A 26,559-nucleotide genomic window follows, 5' to 3' on the forward strand; every position below is an offset into this window, starting at 1 on the left:
GTATTACGTAGGAATGGGGCATATCCTGGCAGACAAGATGCATCGCTACCTTTCATGAGTTACAGCCTAGATATGGATGCAGGCTCATGAGGGGATAAGGGACTGTAACAGAGAAAATCATTGAGCATTATGAGATCAGATGAGGAGAAAAAGGTAACTACCTGGAGGGAAATGAAAGACGTTTAAATTATTTTAAGGATAAAATGAGAATTAACCAGGTATGACATTTTCCACACAAAAGACATCACATACAGAAGGGGCTGTGACATTTGATCTGGCTGGGGTCAAGTGGGCAGGTGAGGATGTGGCAGACGATGGAGCTGCAGGGGTGATATGATGGGCCTTAAATGCCATGGAAGATTTGAATGCCGTCTGAGGATTTTGATGAGCTACAGAAAAATTTCAAATGAGGTATTGGAAGGGGAGGATGTCAGACCCTAAGATCTACATTTTTAAAAATCCCTTGAAGGATTTTAAAGTGTTGATTGGAAAGAGGCAAAAATCTTGAATTCATTGGAAAGAGGCAAAAATCTTGAATTTGATCTGGATTTCTCTTTTTCCCACATCTCATAAGTGAATCATCAGCAAATCCTCTAGGGTCTAAATTCAAAATATATCCACATTCTGACTACTTCTTACCACCTCCACTGCTACCACCCTTGTCTAAACTACCATCGTCTCTCACTTCGATTATTTAATGACCTCCTAAGTGGTCTCCCACACCATCCAGGCCCACTATTCCCCGCAAAGTACCCAGAGTGATCCTACAGAAGACATAGATCTGAGGTCAGTCTTTGCTCAAAACCCTCAAAGACTTTGTCTCACTAAGAATAAAGACCAAAGTCCTTACTTTCAAAGCCTTAAGTGATCTTCCCCAAACCATTGACTCCCTGATCATTATCTTTCTGACTTTATTTTCCTCCAGTATCCGCCACCCCTAACTTTCTCACTCCACTCCAGTTCAGCTGCCTCTCTTGCTCGTCCTCAAATTTACCACATGAGCTCCTTGCTCAGGACCTTCAAATTGCTGTTTATCTGCCTAGATAATTCTCCCCCTGGTATCTTCATGGCTTGCTCACTTACCTCCATTCTGATCTTTACTCAAATGTCAACTCCTCAGCAAAGCCTTTCTTGGTCACTCTATCTAAATTTTCAGCACCCCGTACTTATACTTCTTCCTACTCCTTTGCTTTTTTTTCCTTTATTTTATTTATTTATCTTACTCATTTCTCTCCCCCCATTATTAGGAGTGCTATGATTGTTTCTTTTCATTGTATTCCCAGAAATTAAATTTTGCCTAGAACATTGCAGGCACTCACCAAATGTCTCTTGATAATGGAAGAAGGGAGAACATTTAAGAGGTATTTCACATAATACAAAATAATAGCAGCCAGAATAAAGAAAGAGATAGAGGTGATGGAGAGAAAGATTTAGGCAGTAGGTATAAGCACCAACGACCTCTCGAATGTGGGAACTTACCAAGAGGGAGCAGGTACAGCTAATTCCTGGATCTTTAACTGTACCAGATAGATGGTAGTGACATTCACCAATATTAGAAATAGTGGGGCATGAGTGCAGGCTGGAGAAAAAGATAGCAAGTTCAGTCCTTAACTGAACTGTTATATTTAAGGAGGTTCTAAAACATCCATAAGATGTCCAATGCATAATTGAAAATAATGATGTGGAGCTCAAAGACAGAAGTCTGGGCTGAAGATCTATCTTAGAAAATATTACCTTATTATATGCTTGCTGAAACCAGGGCATAGGATGGGATCATTGAGGAAGAATACACATCAGGAGAAAACAGCCGCGGACCAAATCGTTACTATCATACCTGAAATCTTATTTAAATGGACACAGAATTGTCTAAAGGTCCTCTACAGACATACTATGTATATCTGAATTTGCAATTACCCTGTCGTTGTTTTCCTCTATTCTTACAAATAATGGAAAGTTATTGCCAAGTGATTCTATTAATCCACAATCATATATTGCTTCTAACTATGTGTCAATGGCAAAAGTTAACTAGTATTCCTACATAAATCTGATATATTAATGTAAGGTATACTTTCAAATTAAAATTAGATCAACAATTATTTTATTGCACATTTACTATGTGTAAGAACAAAATCCTAGCACTCAATTTAATAAGCACTCAATAGATGTCGATTCCCTTTGCTTCCTCCAAGTGATGTCACAAGGGATAGGAGTCCCAAAATTTTTTCCATCTCTTATAGTGTGAGGGAGGAAGTCTACGTCAGAGGAAGTCCATGTTCTTTTATTCTAACCACCCTGGTTTCCATTTCAAGCTCTGTCACTCCTGAGTTATTACTCTCTGAACCTCAGTTTTCCTATCTTCCAAATAGGGATCATAATACCCATCTTACAAGACTATTATGAAGACTGGCAATAAGCATGTATAAAGTCTGACACTTCGGTTCTCATAATAAAAGCATAGAATAAGTTTTCTAAAATTCATGTAATTTTCCAAGTCAATGAGAGAGAGAAAGAAGGAGACGGAAGCTGGTTAAATATGTCACAACTGCACATTTGTTTTGCTGTTTAAACACAACCACTAAAAATTTTACTGATCAGGATCATGCTTTAAAAGCAAACTATTTGCTTGAAGATTTCCACTGAATATGAGTCAAAATTCAGACAGTGTTAGCAAATATATTTTCTCTAATAGTTTTCAAAGCAAATATTGTACACAATTTAGTGTGTGTTGGCATAAGCTTTATAATCAGCGACATACAGAGGTTCAATGACAAGTTGCACTGCTAACAAGAGAGCAGGTATTTCTTCAGCAGTTTCTACAAGATGGAACAACCTATTCTTATGTAATTAATTATGGCTTGTGAGATTAAGGTCATTTGAGCTCCACACCCTTTGTTTATTGAGTCACATGTCTCATGGTGCTTTTTAGCCATTGGGTTTAATATGTTTTCCATGAACTGAAGCAAAGATGGTTCTAAAGCCATTCCCATGGGAGGCTCATCCAAGCTAAAGCATATGCTGACTCTAGCCTATGGTTTTTCTTTTTTGGTATTTTGGCTTCCAACTTAAGCCTTGTTTTTCAGTAACTTCTCATTCTACACTCATAAATCTTGATACTTCTATTCACCTCTGGAAATACAGTCAGTTTTTTGTTTTTGGGGGTTTTTTTAAACATCTTTATTGGAGTATAATTGCTTTACAATGGTGTGTTAGTTTCTGTTTTATAACAAAGTGAATCAGCTATACATATACATATATCCCCATATCTCCTTCCTCTTGGGTCTCCCTCTCACCCTCCCTCTCCCATCCTTCTAGGTAGTCACAAAGCACCGAGCTGATCTCCCTGTGCTATGCAGCTGCTTGCCACTAGCTATCTATTTTACATTTGGTAGTATATATTAGTCCATGCCACTCTCTCACTTAGTCCCAGACTACCCTTCCCCCCACCCCATGTCCTCAAGTCCATTCTCTACATCTGCGTCTTTATTCCTGTACTGCCCTTAGTTTCTTCAGAACCACTTTATTTTTATTTTTTTTTTTAGATTCCATATATATGTGTTAGCATACGGTATTTGTTTTTCTCTTTCTGACTTACTTCACTCTGTCACCTTATTTTTGATAAAGAAGGCAAGAATATACAGTGGAGAAAAGACAGCCTCTTCAATAAGTGGTGCTGGGAAAACTGGACAGCTACATGTAAAAGAATGAAATTAGCACACTCCCTAACACCATACACAAAAATAAACTCAAAATGGATTAAAGACCTAAATGTAAGACCAGACACTATCAAACTCTTAGAGGAAAACATAGACAGAACACTCTATGACATATATCACAGCAAGATCCTTTTTGAACCACCTCCTAGAGAAATGGAAATAAAAACAAAAATAAACAAATGGGACCTAATGAAACTTAACAGCTTTTGCACAGCAAAGGAAACCATAAACAAGACAAAAAGACAACCCTCAGAATGGGAGAAAATATTTGCAAATGAAGCAAGTGACAAAGGATTAATGTCCAAAATTTACAAGCAGCTCATGCAGCTCAATATCAAAAAAACAAACAACCCAATCCAAAAATGGGCAGAAAACCTAAATAGACGTTTCTCCAAAGAAGATATACAGATAGCCAACAAACACATGAAAGAATGCTCAGTATCACTAATCATTAGAGAAATGAAAATCAAAACTACAATGAGGTATCACCTCACACCGGTCAGAATGGCCATCATCAAAAAATCTACAAAAAATAAATGCTGGAGAGGGTGTGGAGAAAAGGGAACCCTCTTGCACTGTTGGTGGGAATGTAAATTGATACAGTCCCTTGTTGTTGAGGTAGGGGGTCAATCAGTATGAAACTTATTTGGGTTGGCTTGCTTCCAGCTCTTCTTTTGACTCTCCCCTGCTGAGTACCCACTGATATTTACTGAACTTACAAATGCCAAACACTGTGCAACTGTGACCACATGTCATTGGCACAACAAACCCAGTAGGAAACAGAAGAGTAAACTGAGGCTCAAAAAGTCAGCAAGTGTCAATGGGCCAATTTTATCCTACTAGAAAATTACTACAGTTAGTCATTCCCAAATGTTGGACTCTGGACCAGTGTCACTGAAAGTCAGTTTTGATTAGCATAGCAAAATGAACAAAAAAGAACAATGTAGTAAAAAGACATCATTAATCTAGAGCTAAATTATTCATCTAATTTGTTATTATGAGATTATGTCCTTCCTACTTTTATCAATTTAAATGCCCTTTTATTAAAAAATAATATTTGAGCATGGTCAATTTTTGTAATGTTTAATGTGTTTATTCAACAAAATTGAAAGTTGGCAAGTCTATGTCCACCTCCAAAAATCTTCTGAAATGATACTGGTCCCATAGCCATAGCGTACAATGTGCAGGTGGTACAATGTAAAATACCAGGAGATGCCCTTTCATCAGTATGTGAGTTGGGTAGGGCCCAAACAATACCAGGCAACCCTGCTGCGAAAACTAAAGTCTGGGAATCACTGACTCTCAGAGCATTCCCTTCCCACTTATACCAGAATGTTAGCAAAACAAATAGAAAAAATGGAAATCTGACTATATTCTAGCTAAATGTAAGTGCTTTTCAGTTCTGTTAAGGCTTTTAAATCTAAAACACACCCAGGAGTTAACACATACAACAAATATTTATAAATATCATAAATCTATGGACCACCTATATATGCCAGGTACCCTACAAACTGTCAGAAACATATGCATGAATACCATCTTTATCCTCAAGGTTCTCACAGTCTAGTGGATAACCTATTTAATAGAAATATATACTTTATACACTTAACATAACCTCACTGATCTTCAAATTAGCCTTGTGAGGCAAGTATTATTCCCATTTTTTCAGATGAAGAAAATCTCAGATAAATGACAATATGATCTCCAAGCAAACAAGGGATAAAACAGGAATTCACACTCAGCTCTTCTGGTGACCTCCCCAGTGTGAGTGTGTGTGTGGTAGGGAGAGAGGCCATGAGGAAGTACTTGGATTATATGCTTAATATAATACCAGATACTGTTAGTACAAATCTATTGGCTTACACTGCTGTTGATGATTTCATGGGTGAAAAAAATTACGCAAATCCTCTGCTGCTGGTACAGTTCTAATTAATTACAGGTGCTTATTACTCTCCTGGATCTCAGCTCTCAGCCTCTAGACATACCCCCATTTTAATAACCCGGAGAATATTACAGTGAGAAATGCTACTGTTCTGACTCCCTCCACCCCTCTCCCCCTAAAATGATCTCTCTTCAGCACATCCCTGAGGATGGTGCCCAGGTAAGGGAGCTTACTAAAGTAGTGTCCAACATAGGGTCTTAGAAGGAGTTGTAGTAAAACAGAAATAGTTGTTATTCTTGAGAACTTCATCAGCTGGCAGAAGAAGGAAAAGTAATTGCAAACCAGAGGTCAGATTTCCTTATTCTTCTATCAAACTATCTAAATGTCAACATTTTAGTGCTGAAAAATAATTGAAAGAAAAACCATTAAGGAGAGTGTTGTTCAGTTAGATTTCATTTCCAGAACTATATTCCTATCAAGAAACAATCAGTTTTCTATAATAGAGCCATGTGCAAACTAAGAGACTTCTTACACATGGAAGGCAGAAAATGATCATGAGAGCTGAAATGATTGCTTCTCTGAGTGAAATGAGTGGCCTTTGATCTTTTCCCTTGTTCTAAGGCCAACACGGGCGCCATCGGCCTCAAGATCTCTGAATCCATACATAGTATGTTTTGTTGTCGTCGCCGTTGTGGTGATCCTGGCAGTGACCACAGCTCTACTTGTCTACTTTTTAGCTTTTGGTAAGTACCAGAAGATTGGAAATACCACTCTTCACATGAATTAACTAAATGTACTTTCAGATTAAAAGTTTGGCATTCTCACTTTTATTGCCGCTTCTATTTCTTAATACAACATAATTATATATTTTATTCATATACCCCTGAATATATGTTCATGTCTATATTTTCTCTAATTCAGTATTTTTTTCTCTTCTTTTTCTTTTGGCCTTTTTTAGTATACTAAACAACATTAAACCCAGACAAGAATTATTCTAGCCAAGGGAAAAAACTCAATATTTTTCTGATGCTAGAGTTCACTTGTTTTGTTTTTTCATTAATACCATGATTTCCTTCTTCATTTAAAAGTTGCAAAGGACCTTAAGTTTCAACATCTAAAAGTTGGATGTATCTAAATATTTGTTAATTCACGACCTGTCTCCTGAAAATAATCTTAGGGGCAGAACAATTATGATAAGAGATGAATTTGAAGTTAAGAAGTAGAAAGAGGTTAAAAACAAACTTTAAAAAGGATTCTGTCCCTTTTTGTTTCTCTTAGTTTCTTTAATTTTTCATTGCATCATAAAAATAGGAAACAAAGAAATAATATAAAGAATGCATATACCCTGCTCATTCACAAACAACTTAATATCTCAGTGAATATTCTTTCAGATGTTTTAATGTAGATAAAATGTGTCAAATTTCACTACATAATATATGTTATAATCTGTTTTCTTCACTTGAAAAAACACTTTGACTTTGTTTTTTTTTTTTGATTTTGCTATAATCCTGTTAAATTATTTAAATCATTGGGGCAGGGCGGGGCAGAGTGTGAAGGCATATGGGTATGTGTGAGTGTGGAGACTGAGCAAGAACAAATTTATTTATTCCAGTAACTAGGAATAATCTTTTCAGTCAATCTAATTATAAAGTTGTGGCTAAATTTTGCTTCTGACTACATTTTGCTATCAAATCACCTAGAGACAAATATGTCCAAAGTGAATTACGGAAGAAGGAAAAACAAACATCAAGTTTCAGATTAAACTAATGAATTTTCGCTCTTAACGGCACTGTATTGTCACACTTAAACACAAAGTGCGAAGCCTAAGTAAGTCCTCTTCAAAGTGTATACCAGTGACCACTTATGGCTCCAGAAAGACTTGTCCTTCTGCCACAAAGGACCACACAACCCTATCCCCAGGATCTCAAATGCTTTCCCTGATTGAGGTATTTCTCTGCATAAATTATGTATATGAATGATCAAATGGAAGCAGGGAATTTTTTCCCAAGACAGGTTAGGTTATGTCCATGTTCATAATGTTTCTAAGGTAAGGACAAGTATGTTTTAGGAATTTTTATTTCCTTCACATAGCTTAATATATCCATTGGTAGACCCTTTTTGATGGAAATAGTTCACATTGAACAACCAGATTAGCTTTCTTGTCAGAACAGTTATTTTCTAGCTTAATCCAGAGAACCAATAAGTCACTAATTCCTCTAAAAAGAATAGTATTTGAAATAATTTTTAAAACTATTCAGAATTACTTTATTCCTTAATGATAAATGAATAATAGTGTATTATAGACATTAATATTTCCTGAATGAATAAATCTGTAATCACAAATCTCCCTAAAATACAGTAAGAATGAAAATTATGATACTACTGAACAATTTAATTTCTCAAATAATGCTGCTCTGATTTTCATGCATTTTTAACAGTTCCAGCATTGCCAGTCTTTTTAAAAACTGAAAGAAAAGTAATTATAGTTACATTATATTAAGTTTAGAGTTTTCTTTCAAGGGAATCAAATTTTTTTAAATTGTATAACATAGCCTCCCATAATCCTGTATAATATACAGATTAAAGTACTTAGTAATGTGAGATTGATTCTGCCTTTTCTTTGTTTTACAGATCAAAAACATTACTTTTACCGTAGCAGCTTTCAAATCCTAAATGTTCAATATAGTGATGAGCTAAGTTCATCAGTTACACAGAAATACAGGAATTTGAGTGGAAATATTGAGTCTATGGTAAGTTAATATTTGCATTTCCTCTTTATTATATCGTAAAACAATTATGATAATAAACTTAATATTTTGTGATACATTTGCAACTCCTAGATGCTCTGCATATTCTCCTCCCCGAATGGTGAAAGATGTGTTTCGTTGTGCTTTTTCCAAGTCAATTTGCTTGTACACTTGTTCTTGTTCATATTTTCTTACATCATGAAAGTTTTAGGTCATGAGTAAACATATTTTTTATGATTATGACTTCAGATTGGAAGTCTATTGTTTATTCAATTTGAGCATTTTTCCTACCCTTGAGATTGTCTTTTTAAATCCTTTTCATTTTGCCTTCTTTCCTTTTTTCTTATCCAACTAAACATACAGGTAGTAGGTGTTAAAATACATATTAACATAGTTTGGAGAACGTCATACTTTGGTTCAATGATCGACATAGAAAATATACAAAGAAAGCCTGCGCTCTCACTTGACAAGGCCCCCAGGCTGCTTACCGGGAAACCTCATAAGCAGACCCTTAGCACTGGTTTATCATCACAGACCAGGGTTTGGCCTTCAGCCCTGCAGAGTCAGAGCTGAACAATCTCAGGGTTGCTCACTTACCCGTATGTTTTCTAAGATTCCTAAGGTTATAAATTAGTCCAATGGTTCTAAAACTTTAGCAAAATCACCTGGAAAGCTTATTAAAAATAGAGTTATAGGCCCCAGTGTCAGAGTTTCTGAGTCAGTAGTTAGAATTTGCATTTCTAACAAGTTCCCAGGTGATGCTGATGCTATGGTCCAGGGACCACACTTTGGGAACCACTGAGTTAATCTATAATGAGAATTATCATGGCTGGGGGACTGAATCATCTGCTTGTCTAACACCCTTTTCCCCTAGGGGCAAACTACACTAGGAGCCAAGTATTGAGAAAAGTGCTTGGTGAGCATTAAATTAGAGCAAGGGAAGTTAGTATATTATTTAAATGTTTAATCAGAATAAACAGCTGAATCAGAATAATCTGGGAACAGAATCTAGGCCAGGAGGCAGAGGTAGGGTTAATATTGGGGAACACCAGTTTATTATGTCAGAAGTGGGAGCCTCCTGTTCCTTCAATAAACTTTTATTAAACATCAATCCTGTCAAATGCTGTGGACATACAAAAAGTGGAGTAGATATTGGATCTGCCCTCATGGAGCTTAGTCTAACATGGGAGATTAAACAAGCTTACAAATATTTACAATATAAGGTATGCAGTGAGTATGTGACATGAGAGCAACGCAGATGTAAGTTTGTGGTAAGAGGATAAATGATATCCAATTATGGAGATCAGAGACAGTGTCTTATAAAAGATGACTTTTCAGGTTGGCTTTTAGAATGAGTAGGGCACACCACAGCTAAAATATGAGCCAAGGCATAGAGAGGAGAATGTGCTTAGCTAAAAAGTTTGGGTTTTATCTTGCAGAGAGAAAGTCTTGGGCTAGAGGCAGAATGATGCAAACAGGATCTGATAGATTCATGTTCCGAATGTAAAAATTAGACTATAAAGAGAAGAGCCTGCACACAGTAAGGCTAGTTAGAAGCTCATTACGGTGGTCCAGAAGAAAGCCAAGGGGTTAAAACTTGAATTAAGGCATATTCCAGAAAATGTGGAAATGCAGATAAAACTTCCATTTTAGGCTTACCAAAGCAATCCACCTCCCCAACTTCCTACTTTCTCTTCCCAACCTGCTCTTAAAAAATCAATAGGAATATTTAGTTATATCATTTGCATCATGAGAGCCCATTGTTTAGACTTCAAACCAAGAGACTTTTTTTTTTTTTTTAGTATTTAAAGAATATCCTTAAATTTATTCACATTTATTTAAAAATGCCAGTTTTTAAAAACTTTGGTACTTTGTCATTAGTACCACTGACTGCCCACACAGTTTAGATGTTGAAAGGTGCTGATTTATGCAATAATCGGTGCTTGGGTTAGTAATACTACTCTGAGGCTGGACCCCACAAATACACACACAAATGCAAACTACGCAGACGAATACAAAGAGCCTGTGAGTACCTTTGTCTTAGGCAGAGGGCAACCTGCAAATCTGAACAGATTTTCTTGTGATTAACACTGCAAGAGACATTCTTAAATTTCTTGAAGAAGATACTAGAGACAAACATCTCAGGAGGCCAGTCTGAGGACAGTTATTCATAATGAAGTCCTCACATCCACACAAAGACATCATGTAATGTTTCAGCTATTTACCCAGTCTAATAAAAGGAGCAAACTGAAAGTGTGTATATCGAGAATCCCAGCTTCATTATAGGGAATTAGAACCCAGCTATTTGTCATTAAAGCAAGATGCCAGGGCTTCCCTGGTGGCGCAGTGGTTGAGAATCTGCCTGCCAATGCAGGGCACACGGGTTCGAGCCCTGGTCTGGGAAGATCCCACATGCCGCGGAGCAACTGGACCCGTGAGCCACAATTACTGAGCCTGCGCGTCTGGAGCCTGTGCTCCGCAACAAGAGAGGCCGCGATAGTGAGAGGCCCGCGCACCGCGATGAAGACTGGACCCCACTTGCCACAACTAGAGAAAGCCCTCGCACAGAAACGAAGACCCAACACAGCCATAAATAAATAAATAAATGAATAAAAAAAAAAAAAAAAAAAAGCAAGATGCCAGAGACATCCTCAGCCCTAAAGAGGTCACTCAGTTCCTGCCAGACAGATCAGATATGTTAGGTCAGCGCATCCTTCATAGAGCATATGTAAAATTGCAAAAGACTGATATGGAGAGAAACGGCATAAGGCATAAAGCACAACGTACATATTCAACAATGTGAAAAACATAAACTAAGTTTCTTTTCAAAAGCACTACCAGCACATTTGAAAGATATTCAGTAAGTCTTTAAAACCCAATCCCAATGACAAAAAAATTATACAATCTAATTTGTTATTCTTAAATTACTCTCAAAAGTGGTCTATAAATTGTAATGTATAAAGTGTTATCAAAGTGAAAATAATTTTAGTTTTGTCTTTTGTTGTAAAGATAATATAAAAAAGTAGAAAAGTCAGGGCATTCAAGAAATATAAAGAGAAAGAAATATGCACAAAATCTCAATACTCATATATCCACTATTAATATTTTGATGTTCCAAGTACTTTTCATGAAAACTGCATAATCGTCCATGCACAAACACATACTATTTTCTGTCAATGGAATAAGACTATACATGCTTGTTTACTACTACTTTTTTCTCAAAAAATATGTCATAGAGGTATTTTAATATCAATGAAGAAATACGCCATTTTAAATAACTAAATAGCATTATAGTGCACAAAGGTACAATATTTTATTTAACCAGTCCTCTGTTGACAGATGTTCAAATTGTTTCCAGTTTTTCACTATTATACCCAATATTCTGATGACCAGTCTTGTTGATACATCCTTGCACACCTGAGTGATTATATTCTTGGGACATATTCCCAGAAGTAGAATTATCAGAATATAGGGTGTATGCATTTTTTTATTTCTCTCTAGAGATTTTTAAATTTCTTCTTCAATTTTAATAAAGATTTTATTTTAGAAGCATTTTAGATTTATAGAAAAGTTGCGAAGATAATATAGAGTTCTCATATACATCATACCCAGTTTCCTCTCTGATTAACATTTTATATTACAATAGTATATTTATTGCAATTAATGATCCAATATTAATACATTGTTATTAACCAAATTCTGTATTTTATTCAGATTTCCTTTGTTTTTACTTAATGTTCTTTTCCATTTCCTGATCCCATCCAGGATAGCAAATTACAGAGTTGCCATGTCTCCTTAGGCTCTTGTAGACTATGACAGTTCCTCAGATTTTCCTTGTTTTTGATAACCTTGACAGTTTTGAGGAATACTAGTCAGGTATTTTGTAGAAATGTCCCACAATTGGAGGCCTTCTGATGTTTTTTCTTACGGTTAGACTGGGGTTTGGGGTTTTAAGGAGGAAGACTATAGAGGAAAAGGGTCATTTTCATTACATCATATGAAGTGGGGTACATAATATCAACATGACTTACCACTGTTGACCTTGATCACCTGGCTGAAGTAGTGTTGGCCAGATTTCTACACTGTAAAGTTACTCCCTCCCTTTTCCATATTATACTCTTTGGAAGAAAGACACTATGTACAGGCCACACATAAGAAGTGGAGGAGTAACAAGTTATGCTTTGAATATTTAAAGAATATTTGAAATTCTTCTGTTTGTCTAGTTTCTCCACGTACTAATTCAACCATTTGTTTATATCAATATAGTGATCTATGCATTTTTAACATTTATTTTAATTTCTAGATTGCACTCCAGAAGTGCCCCAGTTTACATTCTTACCACCAGTATATAAGTATGCATAGGTATGCTTATTTCCCCCACAGCATTAACACTATGCATGGTAAATCTTATTAATTGTTGCTAATTCAATAGGTAAGAAGTGATATCTCACTATTATTTTGGTTTGCACTTCTTTGATTACTGGTAAGATTTAATCTGTCTCCCTATAGTAATAGGTCATTTTTATAATTTCATTTGTGAATTGCCTGGTCATGACCTTGCCCATTTTTTTACTGGAGGCTTTGTGTTTTTATATAAATCTGGGGGAAAAAATTCTTTCCTTGTTAAAATATTAAAATTTGCCTGTCATTCATTTTCATATATTTCTCTAACGAGATTTGACTTTCAACCTTGTTTATAATCTAGGGTTTTTTTTTTACTACCATATAGATTTAATTTTTTAGGTAGCCAAAATTATCAATTTTATCTTTGATTCACCTGTAATTTATTTTTTAATAAGATAGAGATCCAGCTTTTTCCCCTAAAAGAGCTAGGTGGTGGTACCAAAACAGTATATTAAATAGTGCAATGGATTTATTTGTTGTGCCGTCTTTATCATACACTAAATTCCTCTTTTTCTTTTTTCTGTACTCCCCTCTCTTTCACTGATTAGTCTTTGCCTGTACCAGTACCCAGCTATTTACTGTGGCTTTATAATTAAACATCTGGCAGAGAAAGATTCCCCTTGAAATTCGTCTGATGTATGATTTCTACAGTTAATCTCATTTATTCATACTTCTGTAGAAACACTTTGAATAATACTCTAATATAGTACTTTATAGTTCATAAAGCACTCTTACATATATCATCTAACCTTCAACTCACAAAGGGCATGTAATTTTTATAGATGGGTAAGTGAATACTGTGAGAGATTAAGAAACATGACAAAGGCCATTCAACTGGAAAGTGATAGAACAAAAATTCAAACCAAGGTCTCCTGGTTTCAAGTTCAAGAATCATACCACTTACCAGTGGTACCATGAGTACCATCATTATCCTTGTTCCATAGTCAGCAGTGTTATACTTAATGAGCAGTGGAATAATTCCAGAATTTCTATTATATTAAGCAATTCACTTTTCTGGCTCACAGTTTATTCATTAGTAAAATAAAATCATTGATCTAGATGATTTTTATAGTACATTCTACCTCAAAAAGTCTATGATTATGTGATTTTCACACAAGATATCCATGCCACCCAGTCACCTGTTTTTCTCATCCTGCTTCTCTGGCCACTCCTTCTCCTCTGTATCTATTTATAGATTCACCCTCCTCTACACTGACATTAAATGTTGAAATTCCCCAACTCTTTGACCTATGCACTCCTCTCCTCTCACATTATTTTCTATCTCTAGATGATCTCATCCATGACCATTACTTCTACCAACACTTATATACTAATGACTCATGCTGTCGTCAGCCCAGACTTTTCTTCTGTACTTCAGACCTTTTCCCCCAACTGCCAGCTTAATATCTCTACTTGTCTGTTGTAAAAACATCTCAAATATATTATGTCCCTAAATCAAACTCATGATCCCTCCATACCATACTAGCCTTCTTCCCATAATCCTAACCCCATTGATGATAATACCATTTATTCAGTTTTCCAAACCAGAAACCTAGGATTCATCCTTGACATACTGCTCTCTATCATTCCAAATATCCAATCTATTACCAACCCCTGTAGGTTTTATCCCCTGTATTTCCCTCAGATCCATTCATTTCTCTCCATATTCTGCTACCACCATAACCATCCAAGCCATCACCTCTACACTGAAGTGCCAAAATAGGACCATAACTAATTTACGTTATTTTGCGCCTAAAATTGTTTATCCACATGCAACCAGAGAGATTGTTCTCAAATTGCAAATCTGATTTTATTATCCTCTCATTTAAAACACTTCAGTGACTTCCCATTATTATGATAAAGACCAAATGCTTCACACACTAACAAGACTTTCATGGTCTGGCCTTTCTATATAACTCTAGCCTCCTTGTTTTCTAGGCTACAACTGTCCTGGCCTTTGATTCCTTAAACACAATCTGCTTGTTCCTACCTCAGGACTTTGTATGTGCCATTCACTCCACCTGTGAGGCTTTTCCTTTCTCTTCAACCAGCTAACTCTGATTCTTCCTGAAGATCTCAGTTTCATAAGCATTCCTCTGAGAAGCCTCTCTAATCTCACTGACTGGATCAAATCCCTCTACTATATTGCTGCACTTATCACAGTTATAATTCTGCTTAAATGTGGATGATAATCTGATTAGTGCCTATCTCCCCCATTAGATGTAAGCTCCATGATGGCAAGGACTGTCTATTTTCTCCACCAGTGTAACCCAGTGCTTGATAGAGGAAGCGTGAAGCATAAGAGGTGCTCAAAAGCTGTTGAATGAGTGAAAAAATGAACAAGGTGATTTCGAAATAATGAGAGCATCTGTTTGCAAAATATGTGTATCAAAACTATGAGTGCATTCTGATTGAATGGGCCTCTCCAAATAAAACAAGGGACTTCAATCAGGATTCATACCTAGGATCAATTGAACCACTGAAACTCCCCTTTGGCATCAGGGATGGTATTGCAACAGATTCTGCAAACAATTGCCATTTTTTCCAAAATATACCTAAGGACTGTACCATGAAAAAAACTAGGGCACAGGAAGAGAAAGACAGCAGTATCAATTTGCAATTAATCATATCACATCCCTTTTACCATCAGGGCTTTTAGTACAGCCATTTAATAAGCACTGATTGTTGCCTAATGCCTAAAAGAGAATTTGGTACATAGTTGGCATTCAAATATTCGTTGAATGAATGAATAAATGATACATTCTATCTGTTGGTTCCTGTGCTAAGTGCTAGGGACACAAAATAAAGATGTCATTGCAGTCAGGATGAAGCCCACAATGGTCTCCAAGATGGAGTTGTCATACCAGGGAGGGATTCACAATAATTTTATTGGAGTCATGGAAGAAAATACATAAATGTCACTCTACATGTGTTTTTCTCTTTTACGAAAAAATTTTTAAACAAGAAGAAAAAGAAAATAGGGAGAGAAGGAGTGAAGGAACAAATGAACAAACTTAGCTTTGTTACTATTTAACAAATGGATTGACACTGGCACCTTTGTTTGGTTTTATGTCAAGTAGTTCCACACAATGTGTGTGAAAATATCTTGAGGGATGGGGTGGGCAGTAACACAGTAGAACTGACTGGGCATCAGCACACTTTTACCGGCTCTCAGTAGATTTAAATGATACACAGCTTCCACTGGATTTTAAAATTATATTATCTAGCTCTAAAAGTAAACTAAACCTCCCCAAAAATTAATATGAGGACTGAGAAGAATCCTGCAAAACACAAATAAATTTAAAAACCTGCAATTTGAAGATAACCCTCATATGCAGTAATGAATATGCGATATACAATAATGAATAAGTAAATGAACAGTTAGTAACATAAGAACTGACAATCTTCTATTCCTGGCTAAAGCCATACTGCCAGGTTAAGCAATGCTTCTTAGAAGATGTTTAAACACACACACACACACACACACACACACATCCTGTCCCTTGAAGGTATAAGTGTGAGAAATTAACTGCTTTTCAAATAAATAAGAGAAAACTTTGGAAATACATGTTTAACAATGTGTCCAGCATTAGGTGATTGAGTTCAGTTGTTTTGTTTTACTGAAAATTAAGGGCTTAGACATGCACACATAAAAATTTGGGAGACAAAAATTACCTACCATGTTTGGTTGATTTTGAACACATTTCTTAAAATATGTATATAAATATAATGAAACTCCTTTGATTTGATTTGAAAGGGTAGCCAATTGAAATCAGGGAAGATGGAAAGTCACTTGCTGAATTTCAACAAAACCCTTGCATGATTGGTGGGACTGACAACTTAGTGTCATGATTTATTAAGTTCTGCTAATGAACTTCATGCATCTGGAGCCACATAATTGTGTGGAAACTTCTTCAGTGCTTCAGACCAAGTGTTTAGATTAAACTTAGAATCATACCTTTGGGTCATTTTATCACAGTGTTTCAAAAATTATAAATTCTATCCAGTCATATTGTTAACACTGAATATATTGCTATTAAAAAATAAATGGAATAAACTACCTAAATGTTTGTTCTGTAACTCAGCCTTTTTAATTTTTAACTTTGGCAATATTTTATAATTCATATTGTTAGTAGAACAGTATTATTACATGTGTATAATTTATAAACGTGGTTTGGCCACACATGCACAAAATGTATTACCCATAAGAGTGCATAATCAAAAATATTTGAAGAGTATTGTAGTAATAGATAGATTATATTGCCATGTATTTTATCTTTTTCTTGAAAACTGAGTTTCCAGATCTTCTGATTAAACAGAAAAGAAAGTTTGTAACTGAAGGGTGACTGAAATCACAAAAACAACATTATTACTATTATTCAGCTCATGAATATTATGAACAAAACTGTAACTATTGAGAAATGTTATGAGGTAGGTATGTGAGAGATGCTTCCACCTCATCAGTTGTTCATGTAATTTCATCATTAAATACTAAAATACAAGACAAAACAAAAAATATACCTACCAAGTAAGAAGGTACTGAAAATAAGAAGGTGATTTACTTTCATGGGGTAGCTAATAAGATCTTTTCCCCCTCAAGATGAAAAATATGTGACGATTATAGACATTCTATGTGTAATGTCTTACCCTTCATATGACCTCATCTATTAACCGGTTTAATGATGGTTACTTTGTTAGAATTTACCTAAATAATCCATGTCTCACTTCAATTCTTATCGATTATGAATATTATTGAGGTTTGAGGATTCTAGGCCATTCTAGAATTCAAAGATAGTATTGTCAAGAGACCTTCAAGATGGCAGAGGAGTAAGACATGGAGATCACCTTCCTCCTCACAAATACATCAAAAATACGTGTTCATGTGGAACAACTCCTACAGCACACCTACTGAACGCTGGCAGAAGACCTCAGACCTCCCAAAAGGCAAGAAACTCCCCATGTACCTGGGTAGGGCAAAAGAAGAAAGAAAAAACAGAGACAAAAGAATAGGGATGGAACCTGCACCTCTGGGAGGGAACTTTGAAGGAGGAAAAATTTCCACACACTAGGAAGCCCCTTCACTGCTGGAAAAGAGGGGTGGGTGGTGGGGGAAGCTTTGGAGCTACAGAGGAGAGTGCAGCAACAGGGGTGCAGAGGGCAAAGCGGACAGATTCCCGCACAGAGGATCGGTGTCAACCAGCACTCACCAGTCTGAGAGGCTTGTCTTCTCACCCGCCAGGGTGGGTGAGGGCTGAGAGCTGAGGCTCAAGCTTCGGAGATCAGATCCCAGGGAGAGGACGGGAGTTGGATGCGTGAACATAGCCTGAAGGGGGCTAGTGTGAAACAACTAACTGGGAGGGAGTCCAGGAAAAAGTCTGGAACTGCCTAAGACTCAACAGACCATTGCTTTGGGTCACGTGAGGAGAGGAGATTCACAACACTGCCTAAACGAGCTTCAGAGACGGGCACGAGCTGCGGCTATCAGCGCAGACACCAGAGATGGGCATGAAACGCTAAGGCTGCTGCTGCAGCTACCAAGAAGCCTGCGTGCAAGCACAGTCCACACCTCCCCTCCCGGGAGCCTGTGCACCTCGCCACTGCCAGGGTCCCGTAATCCAGGGGCAACTTCCCTGGGAGAACACACAGCGGGCCTCAGGCTGTTGCAACGTTATGCGGGCCTCTGCAGCTGCAGGCCCGCCCTGCATTCCGTACCCCTCCCTCCCCCAAGCCTGAGTGAGGCAGAGCCCTCTAATCAGCCGCTCTTTAACCCGCTCCTATCTGGGCGAAGAACAGATGCCAGAGGGTAACCTACATGCAGAGGCAGGGCCAAATCCAAACCTGAACCCCAGGAGCTGTGCAAACAAAGAAGAGAAAGGGAAATCTCTCCCAGCAGCCTCAGGAGCAGCAGATTAAATCTCCACAATCAGCTCAATGTACCCTGCATCTGTGGAACACTGGAATAGACAACAGATCATCCCAAAATTGAGGTGGTGGATTTTGGGAGCACCTGTGGACTTGGAGTTTGCTGCATGAGACTGATTAGTTTCTGATTTTTATGTTTATCTTAGTATAGTTTCTAGCACCTGTTATCATTGGTGCATTTGTTTATTGGTTTGGTTGCTCTCTTCTTTATTTTTAAATTACTTTTTTTTTACTTTAATAATTTTTTTAATTTTTATTTTCATAACTTTTTTATTTTATTTTATTTTTTTCTTTCTTTCTTTTTTTCCTCCCTTATCTTCTGAGCCCCGTGGCTGACAGCATCTTGGTGCTTCAGCTGGGTGTCAGGCCTGAGGCTCTGAGGTGGGAGAGCCAGGCTCAGGACATTGGACCAGCAGAGACCTCCCAGCCCCATATAATATCAACCGGTGAGAGCTCTCCCAGATATCTCTGCCTCAATGCTAAGACCCAGCTTCACTCAACGACCACCAAGCTCCAGTGCTGGACACCCCATGCCAAACAACTAGCAAAACAGGAACACAACTCCACCCATAAGCAGAGAGGCTGCCTAAAATCATAATAAGTTCACAGAAAACCCAAAACACACCACTGGACGAGGTCCTGACCACCAGAAAGACAAGATCCAGCCTCATCCACCAGAACACAGGCACCACTCCCCTCCACCAGGAAGCCTATAAAACCAACTGAACCAACCTTACCCACTGGGGGCAGACACCAAAAACAACAGGGACTACGAACATGCAGGCTGCGAAAAGGAGACCACAAACACAGTAAGTTAAGCAAAATGAGAAGACAGAGAAATATGCAGCAGATGAAGGAGCAAAGTAAAAACCGACCTAACCAAATGAATGAAGAGGAATAGGCAGTCTACCTGAAAAAGAATTCAGAATAATGATAGTAAAGATGATCCAAAATCTTGGAAATAGAATGGAGAAAATACAAGAAATGTTTAACAAGGACCTAGAAGAACTAAAGAGCAAACAAAAAGTGATGAACAACACAAAAAAGGATATTAAAAATTATCTGGAAGGAATCAATAGTAGAATAAATGAGGCAGAACAATGGATAAGTGACCCGGAAGATGAAATAGTGGAAATAATTACGGCAGAGAAGAATAAAGTAAAAAGAGTGAAAAGAATCGAGGATAGTCTCAGAGACCTCTGGGACAACATCAAATGCACCAACATTCGAATTATAAGGGTCCCAAAGGAAGAAGAGAAAAAGAAAGGGACTGAGAAAATATCTTAAGAGATTAGAGTTGAAAACTTCCCTAATATAGGAAAGGAAAAAGTCAGTCAAGTCCAAGAAGTGCAGAGAGTCCCATACGGGATAAATCCAAGGAGAAACACACCAAGACACATATTAATCAAACTTTCAAACATTAAATACAATGAAAAAATATTAAAAGCAGCAAGGGAAAAGCAACAAATGACATACAAGGGAATCTCCATAAGGTTAACAGCTGATCTTTCAGCAGAAACTCTGCAAGCCAGAAGGGAGTGGCAGGACATATTTAAAGTGATGAAAGGGGAAAACCTACAACCAAGATTACTCTCTCCAGCAAGGATCACATTCAGTTTCGAAGGAAAAATTAAAACCTTTACAGAGAAGCAAGAGCTAAGAGAATTCAGCACCAACAAAACCAGCTTTACAACAAATGCTGAAGGAACTTCTCTAGGCAGGAAACACAAGAGAAGGAAAAGACCTATAAAAACAAGCCCAAAACAATTAAGAAAATGGTAATAGGAACATACATATCGATAATTACCTTAAATGCAAATGGATTAAATGCTCCAACCAAAAGACATAGACTGGCTGAATGGATATAAAAACAAGACACATATATATGCTGACTACAAGAGACCCACTTCAGACCTAGGGACACATACAGGCTGAAAGTGAGGGGATGGAAAAAGATATTCCATGAAAATGGAAATCAAAAGAAAGCTGGAGCAGCAATTCTCACATCAGACAAAATAGACTTTAAAATAAAGACTATTACAAGAGACAGAGAAGGACACTACATAATGATCAAGGGATCAATCCAAGAAGAAGATATAACAATTGTAAATATTTATGCACCCAACATAGGGGCACCTCAATACATAAGCCAAATGCTAACAGCCATAAAAGGGGAAATCGACAGTAACACAATCATAGTAGGGGACTTCAACACCCCACTTTCACCAATAGACAGATCATCCAAAATGAAAATAAATAAGGAAACACAAGCTTTAAATGATACATTAAACAAGATGGACTTAATTGACATTTAGAGGACATTCCATCCAAAAACAACAGAATACACTTTTTTCTCAAGTGTTCATGGAACATTCTCCAGGATAGATCATATCTTGGGTCACAAATCAAGCCTTGGTAAATTTAAGAAAATTGAAATCATATCAAGTATTTTTTCCGACCACAACGCTATGAGACTATGTATCAATTACAGGAAAAAAAATGTAAAAAATACAAACACATGGAGGCTAAACAATACACTACTAAATAACCAAGAGATCACTAAAGAAATCAAACAGGAAATCAAAAAATACCTAGAAACAAATGACAATGAAAACGCAATGGCCCAAAACCTATGGGATGCAGCAAAAGCAGTTTTAAGAGGGAAGTTTATAGCAATACAACCCTATCTCGAGAAACAAGAAAAATCTCAAAAAAAAAAAAAAAACAACATAAACTTACACCTAAAGCAATTAGAGAAAGAAGAACAAAAAAACCCAAAATTAGCAGAAGGGAAGAAATCATAAAGATCAGATCAGAAATAAATAAAAAAGAAATGAAGGAAACGATAGCAAAGATCAATAAAACTAAAAGCTGGTTCTTTGAGAAGATAAACAAAATTGGTAAACCATTAGCCAGACTCATCAAGAAAAAAGGCAGTAGACTCAGATCAACAGAATTAGAAATGAAAAAGGAGAAGTAACAACTGACACTGCAGAAATACAAAGGATCATGAGAGATTAATACAGGCAACTATATGCCAATAAAATGGACAACCTGGAAGAAATGGACAAATTCTTAGAAAAGCACAACCGTCCAAGACTGAACTAGGAAGAAATAGAAAATATAAACAAACCAATCACAAGCACTGAAAATGAAACTGTATTAAAAATCTTCCAGCAAACAAAAGCCCAGGAATGGATGGCTTCACAGGTGAATTCTATCAAACATTTAGAGAAGAGCTAACACCTAAACTTCTCAAACTCTTCCAAAATATAGCAGAGGGAGGAACACTACCAAACTCATTCTACGAGGCCACCATCACCCTGATACCAAAACCAGACAAAGATTTCACAGAAAAAGAAAACTCCAGGCTAATATCTCTGATGAACATAGATGCAAATATCCTGAACAAAATACTAGCAAACAGAATCCAACAGCACATTAAAAGGATCATACACCATGATCAAGTGGGGTTTATCCCAGGAATGCAAGGATTCTTCAATATACACAAATCAATCAATGTGATATGCCACATTAACAAATTAAAGGATATAAACCATATGATAATCTCAATAGATGCAGAAAAACCTTTCGACAAAATTCAACACCTATTTATGATAAAAGCTCCCCAGAAAGTAGGCATAGAGGGAACCTCTATGCACATGCACATATGGTCACCTTATCTTTGAGAAAAGAGGCAAGAATATACAATGGAGAAAAGACAGTCTCTTCAATAAGTGGTGCTAGGAAAACTGGACAGCTACACATAAAATAATTAAATTAGAACACTTCCTAACACCATACACAAAAATAAACTCAAAATGGACTAAAGACCTAAATGTAAGGCCAGACTCTATTAAACTCTTTGAGGAAAACATAGGCAGAACACTCTTTGACATAAATCACAGCAAGATCCTTTTTGACCCACCTCCCAGAGAAATGGAAATAAAAACAAAAATAAACAAATAAGACCTAATGAAACTTAAAAGCTTTTGCACAGCAAAGGAACCCAGAAAGAAGATGACAAGACAGCCCTCAGAATGGGAGAAAATATTTGCAAACGAAGCAGCTGAGAAAGGATTAATCTCCAAAATATACAAGCAGCTCATGCATCTCAATGTCAAAAAAACAAACAACCCAATCCAAAAATGGGCAGAAGACCTAAATAGACATTTCTCCAAAGAAGATATACAGATTGCCAACAAACACATGAAAAGATGCTCAACATCATTAATCATTAGAGAAATGCAAATCAAAACTACAATGAGGTATCACCTCACACCAGTCAGAATGGCCATCACCGAAAACTCTACACACAATAGATGCTGGAGAGGGTGTGGAGAAAAGGGAACCCTCTTGCACTGTTGGTGGGAATGTAAATTGATACAGCCACTATGGAGAACAGTATGGAGGTTCCTTCAAAAGCTAAAAATAGAACTACCATACGACCCAGCAATCCCACTACTGGGCATACACACTGAGAAAACCATAATTCAAAAAGGGTCATGTACCAAAATGTTCATTGCAGCTCTATTTACAATAGCCAGGACATGGAAGCAACCTAAGTTGCAAATCAAAACTACAGTGAGGTATCACCTCACACTGGTCGGAATGGCATCATCAAAAAGGGAACACTCTTGCTCTGTTGGTGGTAATGTAAATTGATACAGCCACTGTGGAGAACAGTATGGAAGTTTCTTAAAAAAGTAAAAATAGAACTACCATGTGACCCAGTAATCCCACTACTGGGCATATACCCTGAGAAAACCATAATTCAAAAAGAGTCATGTACCACAGTGTTCATTGCAACACTACTTACAATAGCCAGGACATGGAAGCAACCTAAGTGTCCATCGACAGATGAATGGATAAAGAAGATGTGGCACATATGTACAATGGAATATTACTCAGCCATAAAAAGAAACGAAATTGAGTTATTTGTAGTGAGGTGGATGGACCCAGAGTCTGTTATACAGAGTGAAGTGAGTCAGAAAGAGAAAAACAATTACCGTATGCTAACACATATATATGGAATCTAAAAAAAAAAAAAAAAATGGTTCAGAAGAACCTAGGAGCAGGACAGGAATAAAGACGCAGATGTAGACAATGGCCTTGAGGACACGGGGAGGGGGAAGGGTAAGCTGGGACGAAGTGAGAGAGTGGCATGGACATATATACACTACCAAATGTAAAATAGGTAGCTAGTGGGAAGCAGCTGCACAACACAGGGAGATCAGCTCCGTGTTTGTGACCACATAGACTGGTGGGATAAGGAGGGTGGGATGGAGACGCAAGAGGGAGGAGATACGGGGATATACGTATATGTATAGCTGATTCACAGAAGAAACTAACACAACACTGTAAAGCAATTATACTCCAATAAAGACGTTAAAAAAAAAACACACAAAGATAGTATTGTCACCCTCAATCAGGAGGGAAACTTAAAATAGTTCCTTTTTCATTGTTTACTTGATTTTTTGTCCATTGTAATAAAAGGGTCAATAATACAGGTTACAAAATCAAAGAAGTATGAAAGCAAACTCATCCGACCCATTAAACAAGCATCAATAATAAGTTTGAAGGGAGTGAAAAAGCCCAAAGGTTACATGTAAAGCTCAATGAAAGTAGATGCATAGCCTCTGGGAGTTGCAGTAGTCAAGTGTGTACAGAACAATTTTTTAAACACACTTTGGACTGTTTTCCTTTTACAGATGAAGAAACTGAGAGGAAGAAAGTTCAAAAGATTCGTTCAAGTTCTCATAGCAAGCTAACTTTTCTCTGTGTCCCCTATCTACCACACTTTCCACTCTCCTATTGGCTTCCTCTTCAAGCATCTGCTCACTGATTTTCTACTAAGTATTTGATAAGTTCTAATGAAAGAGACTACAAAATTTTCACCCACTCTATGAAATACGGATTCTTATCCATAGGCCTCTTCTTTTATCCTTGTATATGGATATCAACCAATTAATCAACTTGCTTTCTTCATGTTGCTTATTACCTTAGTCCTCACTAAATTACATCAATATTTTCCACATAATAAAAATGTCATAATTAAATTAGATTTTTAACATTTTGGTCCAGTGTAGCCCATGCTGATCTAAATTTTAGCAATTCCTTCAGTTTTAGGTCAGTTCCTTTCACTTCTGTTAAAGTCAAGTAAAATTAAACATAACAGTTTATTAAACTCCCTCCTACAATATACCATATTAATAAACACATTAAAATCTATCCTTCTACATAGTTAACTAGAATATGACTCACCAAATGATTGCATTCTATAATTCTAGATCATAGAATTTTGAGTGACTTTTGGCTTTCTTCTTAACACTTACTAGTCCTTCTTGAATTTTTTAAAAAGGAAATTATTTTGAAAAACTAACAGCCTCATAACTCTTAAAAATGTTCAAGGCCTCTAGAAAGAAAAACAGTTATTTTGTCTCACAACTGGTTGGTCTGATATCAGCCTAAAGAATGGATACTGAAAAAATAAGATATAATGCAGTGTAATAGAGATTGCATAAACTTTACAGTCTCAAGAAGAACTGGCTTCAAATCCTGGCTTAATATAATATTCAACATGCTACTTAATTTCCCCATCTTCACCTTTTCATGTTCACCCCCACCTTGGTCCAACCTCACAGTACAAGCCAACAGAATCCACTCTCCATTATGAAAGCTCAGTACATCTCACCCTGCATCTTGGCAGAACTGTTCCAGTCACAGAATCACTAACTACTAGTTTACTGCAAAGCTAAACCTTATACCTCAAGAGGACCACCCTTGCTGGCACTGAGCAATGATTCAGGGGGAAAGTTAAAGTTAGGTCAGGAAATACCAACTGATGCTAAAAATAACTTAGTTGCTTAGGCATTAATCAGAAACAATAAGAAAAAGACTGCCCTTTACTTCTTTTCCTCTTTCTCATCAAGCCCTCCATTGCTACTCATTTTAATCTGGTTTTACCCATTTAAGAACCATTGTTGCAGGATCACACACTGTAAATTGTATCAGTGGACTCACCTAGTGTTGGGTTGGCTCATGCACCCATCTCTTTGGGAACAGCCACCAAATCACATAACGTGGGCTCTCATTGAGCAAGACATCTGCTATGTTTAGAATGGCTTCTAGTGAAGATGCATCCTGTCCATTATCATCTTTGTGTAATAGATGAAGAAACAGGCACTGCATCAGAAGGTTATTAACCTGCCTAAATCGCTCCCATGTGTTCTGAGATGGAACTGAACTAAACTGAACTCTCTATTCTTCATTAACATAGTCAACTCCCCATTAACAACCATGTTGCAAGGTTGGGCAGAAAGAGGAAGCAGAGAAAGAACAGTAATTACAGAGAGGTTGTTTTTTCCTTTCTTTCTACAGATTACTAGAACATTCAAAGCGTCAAATTTAAGAAAACAGTTCATCAGAGCTCATGTTGTCAAACTGAGGTGAGTGGAACTACAACAAAAAATATCTATAAGCATAGATACAACTTGGTGCATTTATTTTGTTCACAGCATAGATAATGAATGAGACGTTCACACAATGTGTTGCAATATTATGAAAATAGTATCATGGGCAGTTTAAAAACCAATGACAAAAAACAAAACATGTCACATACGGTCTACTTACTAATGTAAATAACCATATTACTTCAGTTCTTGGTGGGAAAAGGAGGAAAGGGTAGAGAGAGAGTTGGGTGAAGGTACAGCAGCAGGGTTATTCTATTATATAACTCCAGGGGATACTATTCACGATGCAGTCTATGTAGCAAACAATGCCTTGTGGAGATGTGCAATGTTTTGGTCCTGGGCACGATTGGAACACTAAACCAACACCAAAAGTGGCTTTTTGGGTTTTGTCTGCCTGGAATGCTATAATATAAAGGATG

At 36.9% G+C, this 26,559-nt stretch overlaps 1 protein-coding gene across 1 annotated transcript in view; it reads left to right on the top strand.

The window, feature by feature from the left end:
* The first annotated feature begins 5,775 nt into the window (after positions 1–5,775).
* The window catches only part of TMPRSS11D (transmembrane serine protease 11D), a 47,606-nt gene continuing 26,822 nt past the window's right edge, over positions 5,776–26,559 (top strand). The window contains exons 1-4 of the mRNA XM_068541984.1: positions 5,776–5,814; positions 6,188–6,338; positions 8,227–8,345; positions 26,049–26,116. Coding sequence (XP_068398085.1) covers positions 5,776–5,814; positions 6,188–6,338; positions 8,227–8,345; positions 26,049–26,116 — 377 coding nt within the window. The remainder of the gene's footprint in view (positions 5,815–6,187; positions 6,339–8,226; positions 8,346–26,048; positions 26,117–26,559) is intronic.

This window comes from Eschrichtius robustus, chromosome 4 (genome assembly GCF_028021215.1).
Source record: "Eschrichtius robustus isolate mEscRob2 chromosome 4, mEscRob2.pri, whole genome shotgun sequence".
NCBI classification, from domain to species: Eukaryota; Metazoa; Chordata; class Mammalia; order Artiodactyla; family Eschrichtiidae; genus Eschrichtius; species Eschrichtius robustus.